The sequence below is a fragment of the Nansenia antarctica genome (genome assembly GCF_963989245.1).
Source record: "Nansenia antarctica genome assembly, chromosome: 7".
NCBI classification, from domain to species: Eukaryota; Metazoa; Chordata; class Actinopteri; order Argentiniformes; family Microstomatidae; genus Nansenia; species Nansenia antarctica.
Window position 1 is genome coordinate 59,081,442 of NC_137677.1, and position 9,111 is coordinate 59,090,552.

The following is a 9,111-nucleotide window of genomic DNA, read 5'->3' on the forward strand; positions in this document are numbered from 1 at the left end:
GCTTACAGTACATAATAAAGTATTCTGTTTGCGTGACTATCCATAATGTACTGTCCCTACACAGATAGGCCATAACTCACTAACTTCCAAAGAATTCGGAAAACACTCACCACCTAGAGTGCCAAGTGATTTATGTGGTAGTTACCTAGCAACAATACTTGAACAATACATACCTAGCGACAAAATGAAGCATCAAAATGCATGCATTTTTGGTAAATAAAATGTGACCCGTGGCACCCTAGAATATTGACAATTTGGGTGACTTAGTTAAGGGTGAGGAGGACATCTGGCCATTTCATTCTCAAATGGGTACATATGGCAATGGACAACTGCAATTAATTGTACATCGTGTGACAAGGGAGCCTTACTAAATTATGCTCCCAAGTAATGTGGGTGTCTCCTCTTTAAGAAAACTGATTAGGTCCCATCTGCTGTGTGCTAACTGGAGCAGCGTGGGCTAATGAATGCTAATAGTGCCCCAGAGACATTTACCCCTATCATAGGGTGTCTTCATACAATGGCCCCTAAAACAGATATGTCCCCATTCTGGCATATCAAGTCCTGACACATGCCTCTAAACTGTAAGTCTACCCTAATGAATAAAGGCCTGTGGTGAGGCTGTAATATCTTCAATATAATAGTGGTGTTATAAAGCTATCTTCTTCTCTATGTCTTTAGTGGTGTTGTGGGCCATTATGGGACAAGTCATTTCAAATGCAAAGCTCTTTTCCAGATCATAGGTCTACAGTGTGTTTTTCCGTTAGACTCACAACATCTAGCATGAGCTCGTATGTATATGTTTCCATTTGTGGTAGGCGCCAGTATCAGTAATTCGATGTGATATCACCATTAATTATAGGGTCAATTGACAACTGTTTATTCACCTTGATGCTATCCACACCAGAACAAAAGGAACGCTGACAGAGGAACAGGGTGATTCGGTTTATTGCATGTTATGTGGACCTCTCATACAAGCTGCCACAAGAAGAATCACTTTCAACAGTGTTTCATCCTGTAGTTGTATGATAAAGACCATGTTGTTGATTACGTACAAGGTTACAGAATTGTGTCTTTATTACATCAAGGCAACACGGATAAAAAAATAGTTACTGAGAAGAATTCTTTGACATCAGAAAAGCAAATCCTTCTCTTCTGTTGAAAATGAGTTGGACGACTGAGTTCAAAAGGTATCTGCTCCCCTTACACAGTCCCTTCTACAGAACTGCATTGTCACACAATGTCAATTCATCCACCTTAACGAAATCACCTATTTCACATTCATTCAGTCCTTCACTCTGAAGGGCAAAAATCACTGTCTGGGCTTATAGACAGAGAAAATAAATATACACTTATGTTAAACCACCCCATTAAAACTTTTGAGGAACATGGGTGTGGGTATCTCTACATAACACTGTACAACAGTACAGATAAAGATAGGAATTTGATGTGTTTTTTTGTTGGTGAGGTTCTCTATACAAACATGAACAACAAACAAACAGCTCTAGTAGTGAGTGACTCTCCTGTGTGAGGAGGCATTAACAGTGACCCCCCCAGAAATGAGACACTCATTTTGAAGCTTCTTCAAGGTTTCCAGCATCAGTTTCCTTGTAGTTTCTTCATGATAAGGCTGTTCGGAGGTGCGTTAGTGCAAACTGTCCCCACATAAACGTGCGCTCCCCACAGTGTGTGGCGGATGACTTTGCAGCAACCCAGGTCCTCTATGCTGAAGCCCAGGTGCCGGTACCTCTCGTCTGTTTCGAACAGCGTGTTGTTGGTGTACGCCCCAAAGAACTGAGGGGGCGAAAACAAGAAGCAAAAAAATCAAGAGAAATGTGGATCCTAAACATATACTTTAATTAACTGCTACTGGTAAAAACACTGTGGGCCGGTTTCACAGACAAGGCTTAAGCCTAATCCTAGACTAAAAAACATCTTCAATGGAGATTTTACATTGAAAGTGTGATTTAGTCCAGGACTAGCCTTAAGCCTTGTCTCTGAAACCGGCCCTATATCTATGAGACAGCAAACGTCCATATGGCGATCATTGAGTACATATTAGCTATATCTTACGGCCAAGCCTGAGGACGGGTCAATGAAGTCTGCCCAGAAGCCTTCTGTCCGAAGGGCATAACAGATCTCCTTGGCGCCAGCGATAAACTTCAGCATGGGAACAAAGAACCTAATTATCTACGGGCAGGTCATTCGCAATCATGTTGTAAAGTTAATATCAGACGGGTTAAGATACCTGCGTGACCCATTATAGGCTAAATCAGAAAATATCACACACGTCAACACAAGTGAATATCTGTTCAAACAGACCGTCATTCATAATCGAGATTATTCCCGAATCTTATCGGACACATGAGAAGTGTAGGCAACAAGTGCTGATTAGGCGTGTATTCTGCTGAGACACTAGAAGAGGGTGCGTGTCTTGTGTAAATGAGTGCATTCAAGGAGGTCAGACGGACAATTAGACCAATTCCCAGCCAAGGGTATGTTTACCAGACAATGAGTAACGCACATGGTCACAAGCAAGCCCCTTTCTAACACACACACTACCCTCCCTCACATTCTCTAAATGCCCCCTCTGCCCCTCTTACAAAATGGTCAGAATATGGCATCAATCCTGTAGGTCTAATGCTTAAAATATCAATCACACTTCAAATCATCAGTTGAGTGTAAACCTGGGATTGTGCCTAAACAGTAAGGCTGTAAAGTTTAGTCAGTACATTTTCCATTCCTTTGAACAAAAGTAAAATTTCGGTATGTGGTTTTTTTCCCTCTCAATTATGACTTTCCTTCAGTAACGGGAACGTTCCATACTAGTATTTGAGACGCCAACTCACCTTGTCCAGCATCGCCTCCCTCTCCTTGTCCACCTCCTCACACCACCCTGTCATGTCGTTCTTGGTCTTCTGGGTCACCGTGACAACCATCATGCCACTGGAGGGGGCCTCCGGAAACATTGACTCGAAATCTGTTGATTTGAAAACAACACAAACAGAAGAAGAAATAGTTCATATGGATTTGGAAACACACAAAGAGAAGATTCATATGGTTGATAGAGATTGGTTAACAGAGATTACAATCACAGTCATGGAGAACTGCTCACATCTATACCCATAGTGTGAGTGCCCCCTCCAGTGGATACATGTATAATTGCAATGCGAAAGTTCAGACAACATGCAGAGGTAGATGCTCCCTCTTCTGCTACCTATCTAATGTACAGTGCTGTGAAAAAGTATTTGCCCCCTTCTGAATTTCGTCTGATTTTGCATGTTTGTCACACTTAAATGTTTCCGGACTTAAATCCGATTGAGATGCTGTGGTATGACCTTAAACAGGCAGTTCATGCTCGAAGACCCTCCAATGTGGCTGAATTAAAACAATTCTGCAAAGAAGAGTGGGCCCAAATTCCTCCACAGCGATGTGAAAGACTCATTACCAGATGTCGCAAACGTTTGCTTGCAGTTGTTGCCGCTAAGTGTGGCCCAACCAGTTATTAGGTTTAGGGGGAAATTACTTTTTCATATGGGTGATATATGTTTTAAATAACTCTTTGACCTTAATAAATGCAATGATCATTTAAAAACTGCATTTTCTATTTACTCAGGTTATCTTTGTGTAAAATTAAAAATTGTTGATGATCTGAAACATTTAAGTGTGACTAACATGCAAAAACAGACGAAATTGGGAAGGGGGCAAATACTTTTTCACAGCACTGTATGTTTTGGATACGATATGTAGATATGGCTACAGACAGCATATCGATCTGTTTGGAATTATAACTGCTTAAGAAAATATTCTAGAACGTGTAAAGAGGCTTGCAAATGTATGTTTCGTCAAAGAAAAAAACACTAATAATAATATAACACTAAATAATAATCATAATTAAAAGTATACCTTTCTTCAGCAGCTCAGGACAGGACTGTATAGCACACTCTACATTGGACTTGTCAAAGTACTGTTCCACTCTGTTAATCTTCTGTGGTGAGGGAGGGGCCTCTTTCCCCTAGGAGAAGTAAACAGAGCATGTCCTTCAGAAAAGCTAAAACATTAGGCCTACTCATTTTTGCACTGTATAATAAGACAAGTGCATCAAGGCATACTGCTATTTTACATACATAGCGCTTGTACCCATGATTAAGTTCCAATCGGCAGACAATTATTATAGTGTAGGGATAGTGGAATAGGGATAGTGGTGTCCTAAAACTGTCTGCTGAATGGTAAAAATGTAAATGTAAATATATTTGTACACACTCCATATGTATTTAAGCAGACTTACTTGGAACTCTCCAACGAACTGGGCCAGGATGAACTCATGCCTCTCACCACTGGAGGGGGTGGTGAGGATGTCGGGGACCGTCTGGTGGACCATGGGTGTCTTCTTCTGGTTGGCCGTGCCCTCCAGGTGGCTGTCGAAGCCCACGTTACCAGGCAGCTGGAAGCGCAGGTCCTGAGGCCCGAATGGACCCATGGTCTCGTCAGGCCACACCGTCCTGGGCCCTGACCACAACAACAGCCACATGCTCAACGATGACAACAAGCTCAGTGTTTCCTCCAGAATTTTTCACATTAGTAGCGGAGCGGTTATCTTTCGCGCACTGGCGCTCAAAACAAAGACGTAGTTTCACCCAAAACTAGAGGGTGGCAACAATTATAATTTCTTAAATAGCGGTTAAGTCATTAAAGCCGAGCAGGTGATTTTATATAGAAGGTGATCAAATACCAATATATCCTACAGCTGCAGCGGAACATGCGGAACGCGCATTACACACACACACACAGAAAGATCTATACGAAGTAGGCCTACATGACAGTACACGCACATAACCGGCTAACGTTACTCATTAACTGTTTACACAAGTAAAATCACAGTGTGACAGTCAGATGGAGCATTCGGTAAACAACAACAGCAAGGTAATGCTATCAGTTGAGTTAAAGAAAACCAACTCTTACCTTTGAGGACACCAACATGAGACCTGCTTACCCATACCTCCGCCGTTCTGTTCGTGGTGATTTTAGAGGCAATAGATAATTTTTGCCCCGCGCTTATTGCTATGAATAGTTCGAAGCTAGGTGCTTGCAAGTTAGGTGCGAGAATGCTCGGTTAACCCATTAGCGGGAACATGATTTGTTTCACAAAATAGGCTGATTTAATTGACCATGAACATACATTACGAATGTTCATTTAAAATACTCTATACTGAGCACTGGTATAAGAACATGAACCAGAGAACAGCAGTGTTATGTACGACAGTATGTCATTGCAGCACTTTGTTGCACTTTACGACGTCACGTTCTGTACGTCCGTTAGAGCTTTACGACCTGTGTGTGTGTGTGTGTTGTCAGAATGAATGGCACTTGACAGTAAACGGAGCTCAGTTTGTATACCTGTGTGGATCTACATTTATTAGCATAACACAAACATAATAAGCAGTAAATGCAATAACCCACAGTCGTCGCTGATGATGTTGCATTTTCGATTAGGATACGGGATTAAAGCCACCGGCGACGGGCGAAGAGAGAAATCCAAATGTCCCGCTAAATTCGGACCAATCACAAAACTGTTTTGAAAGCGCGTCGCCTCGCGCCGCGCGCCTGTTGAGAGATTCAGTCTCGATTGCAGTGCGACTGCGAACACAAACGACGAGGTTAATTGCAACATTGTAACATATTGTAACTAACTACGCCCTAAATCGTAACGAAATGTTGGTCTGGAAGCGGCCTAAATCTAGCTTCAATCTGCTTTTTTTCTGTTCTCCGGTCATAATAACTCGCTGCCTTTCTGCGCAGCCTGAATCAAAGTGGACTGTCTGAATCAATTAGTGGCGGAGGAAATTCATTCGTGGCGGGGAATAAATGCATATAGAGGAAACACTGAAGCTGTTCAGTATTTTTAACACACAGCAGTCGATGTCCATAAGGGCATGTGAAATGACATCTACACATTTTTCTAATGGTCTTTTGATTGAGTTATTGTGCTCTGGTACATGTTGCTATGAAAACAACATACTATAACTTTATTTGAACGCAGTTGACATTACCCTAGCCCGAGTGGACCTCACAAATGTACATATGTGGGGGTCTGAAGGCTCCCCTATGTTGGCTGCCGAGGGGATCAGATTACATGCAGTTCAGTTACCTCCAATTCCGCCCACAACGAGTGGAGGCAATTCATTTTGCAGGTGTGCAGTGGGCATCATTCCAAATCCCAGCGAAACTAAGTCCCTCCACCCGTTGCGGGCGGAACTGGAGGTACACAAGTGAGGGATGTTTGAGAACTGAGCTGCAAGGAGTGTACAGGGATGTATTGTTGTGTGGATTTTCTTTTTAAATGGCAGAGTAACGTTGTAGCCTATATGTTGCGATCAGAACGTTATTTCTGGGTAGTATGGAAGTAGAGGACTTTAGGTTCACACTGAGGTAGGAGTCAAGCAGTCAGTTGTGAGGCCCGCTTGGGCTAGAATCTCCATAGTTGGTCGACGACACTAATAACATTTTGATATGAAGCCATTGTGACAAGAGGCTTAGCTTACCCATGTCAGGGGGTGTGAAGGCTACATGAGGTTCATCAGAGCCAGAGGCTCCAGAGAAGGTCCTGGTCCCAGCGATGCGGCGCACCAGAACATGAAGCCCAGGCAGGTACGTCACCAGCCTGGCTCTGCTACAGAGCACCTGGGGAGCACAGCAACAATCTCCATTAGCCTAGGAGAGAGACACTCACCCTCACCCTCTCTCTCACCCTCACCCTCACCTCTCTCACCCTCTCTCTCACTCACTCTCTCTCACCCTCTCTCTCACTCACTCTCTCACTCACTCTCCTCTCTCACCCTCTCTCTCTCTCTCTCTCTCTCACCCTCTCTCTCTCTCTCTCTCTCTCTCTCTCTCACCCTCTCTCTCTCTCTCTCTCTCTCTCTCTCTCACCCTCTCTCTCTCTCAACAGTGTTGGGCGCAAAATACTTACACTGGCCATCCTGTTGGGCCTCGCTATTTTATTGTCCACTTGTATAACTGTAAAAAAAGAAAGAAAAGAAAGACAGAGCAAGATGCACATTAAGTCATGCTGGGGCATTTGGGTTTAAAAGCACAGCGCTTAAAATTGACAGTGACTGGTGGTGTGACAAGTATCTTAAGTGGCAGTGACGCAAGTGCATGTTGTTAACTAGCTTAGCTGACAAGATACAAACAGAGCATTGAATGACATATCGTGAGCTTAGAATGATAAGGTTCTATCTCCGTTTAGGGCAGTTCAGAGATATTGAGCGTCAAAGTTTTCACATTCCATTATGTTTTGTGAGATGTAACCTTTGTATTTGATTAATTAGTAATTACTAACTCAAAAATGTCAACATTTAAAAAATAACACCACACAGGCATTAATAAACACCTAATGGATCAGATTATGTAAAAAACTCAATTTTGACAAAAATTGAGATAGAACCTTATAATTCTAACGTCACGTGAGTAGCAATCTAGCAACCACATTGCATAATAATAACAGGCAGATACGTGAGTGCTACTTACAGAGTTAGCTCCAAGACAGACGGTTTCTCTAGCTTAGTTGATCTCACACAATCGTAACTACGGTTATGTTTTAACACTATGCGATCAAGGATATCCTCTTAGATTAAACATGAATAGATAGAATCGATCGATGGATAAGTTCACTTCTTATCTGTTTCAAGTTGACCTGAGCTAGCAGGAAACTAGCTATTCAACCTTTCGGTATGCACATGCGTAGGTAATGTATTATCGACGGAACCCTCCGAGGGACAAAAACAGTCGGCATTTCCAGAAACATGCAGTAATTCTTTGGACACTAGGTGGCAGTATATATCTACCAATAGATACCTAAAGGATAATACATGATATTTTGAGGCTGTGCATCATATGTGTCCATCTTATTGGATTGTTGGCTCAAAGGCACTTATATTGCTGTAAACTGTAATAAAACTACTGCGTGATGGAAAACCGTCTGACCCCCTTACTCTGTCTCGTCCTCTGAAATCATAACCAAGAAATGAAATGATTCAACTATTTTGCAGGCCATAGGCTACAGCCACTGAAGAAAGAGGGGAGTTCATTGAAAACATGGTCTCCTCCCTCAGAGAGGTCACTCAGGTCAGGGTGTTATGGAGTAATCAGGGGAGAGAGGCAGAGAGAGAGAGAGAGAGAGAGAGAGAGAGAGAGAGAGAGAGAGAGAGAGAGAGAGAGAGAGAGACAGAGACAGAGAGAGAGAGACAGAGACAGAGAGAGAGAGAGAGAGACAGAGACAGAGACAGAGAGAGAGAGAGACAGAGACAGAGACAGAGACAGAGACAGAGACAGAGACAGAGACAGAGAGAGAGAGAGAGAGAGAGAGAGAGAGAGAGAGAGAGAGAGAGAGAGAGACAGAGACAGAGACAGAGACAGGAGAGACAGAGAGACAGCTGAGAGAGAGAGACAGGGAGAGGGTCCAACGTGTGACTGACCTGCCCAGATTAACCCCTTGACCTTCAGGCTGGCCCTCCTCCACAGCAGGGGGCGTTGTCATTAAACCCAGGCGTCACACTGGGGGTCGTTGCTCTCTCTCATCTCAGAGCTTCCCCACTGACAATTAACCTGACAAGGCGTCACTCTGAGGAGCATCAGTCTTCACTGAGGTTCAGACTCTCTGTGACGGGAGATTCAAGTTGACTGTCATCTGTGATGCTCTGCAAAGTGTGTGTGTGTGTGTGTGTGTGTGTGTGTGTGTGTGTGTGAATGTCTGTTCAAATGACCGTATAGTAGGACTTAAACTCACGTTTTGATGCTCTTCGGTCCTCTGCAGAACTCTCTTGCCAGATTAGCTTGTAGTCTGTTTATGGTCACTGTTGTAGTCTGATCGATAGGAAAGACAGGACAACATCTGTTAAAACATCTGTTAGACCAGATCAAAGCCTCTGTAATGGAAACCACGTAACATATCCACCATATTTTGGCGATGCTTCTCTAGAAATTATTTATAACAGAGAGATCAAACGCTGTTTTTGACAGGTCGCCAATGAGAGGGCAAAAAAAAGATCTGGATTAGCCGCATTTCTTTCTTGGTTTTTCACTGAATCTTTAGAAACATTTAATCATATCTCT

General features: G+C 43.0%; 1 protein-coding gene across 1 annotated transcript; it reads right to left on the bottom strand.

The window, feature by feature from the left end:
• Positions 1–939: 939 nt before the first annotated feature.
• On the bottom strand, positions 940–7,679 carry mmadhcb (metabolism of cobalamin associated Db). Its single transcript, XM_080535599.1, has 8 exons — positions 7,528–7,679; positions 6,968–7,014; positions 6,540–6,678; positions 4,286–4,506; positions 3,904–4,012; positions 2,847–2,977; positions 2,071–2,157; positions 940–1,791 (listed from the first exon to the last, which is right to left on the bottom strand). The coding sequence occupies exons 2-8, from the start codon at positions 6,974–6,976 to the stop codon at positions 1,597–1,599; spliced, it is 891 nt and encodes a 296-aa protein (XP_080391725.1). The 5' UTR covers positions 6,977–7,014; positions 7,528–7,679; the 3' UTR covers positions 940–1,596.
• Positions 7,680–9,111: the final 1,432 nt, after the last annotated feature.

Bases quoted from the DNA above. Each gene is read 5' to 3' on its own strand.
- mmadhcb (XM_080535599.1), bottom strand. The intron at 4,013-4,285 runs GTAAGTCTGCTT...TACTTCTCCTAG, and splicing joins AGTTCGTTGGAGAGTTCCAA to GGGAAAGAGGCCCCTCCCTC. The intron at 2,158-2,846 runs GTGAGTTGGCGT...CCCATGCTGAAG, and splicing joins GGGAGGCGATGCTGGACAAG to TTTATCGCTGGCGCCAAGGA.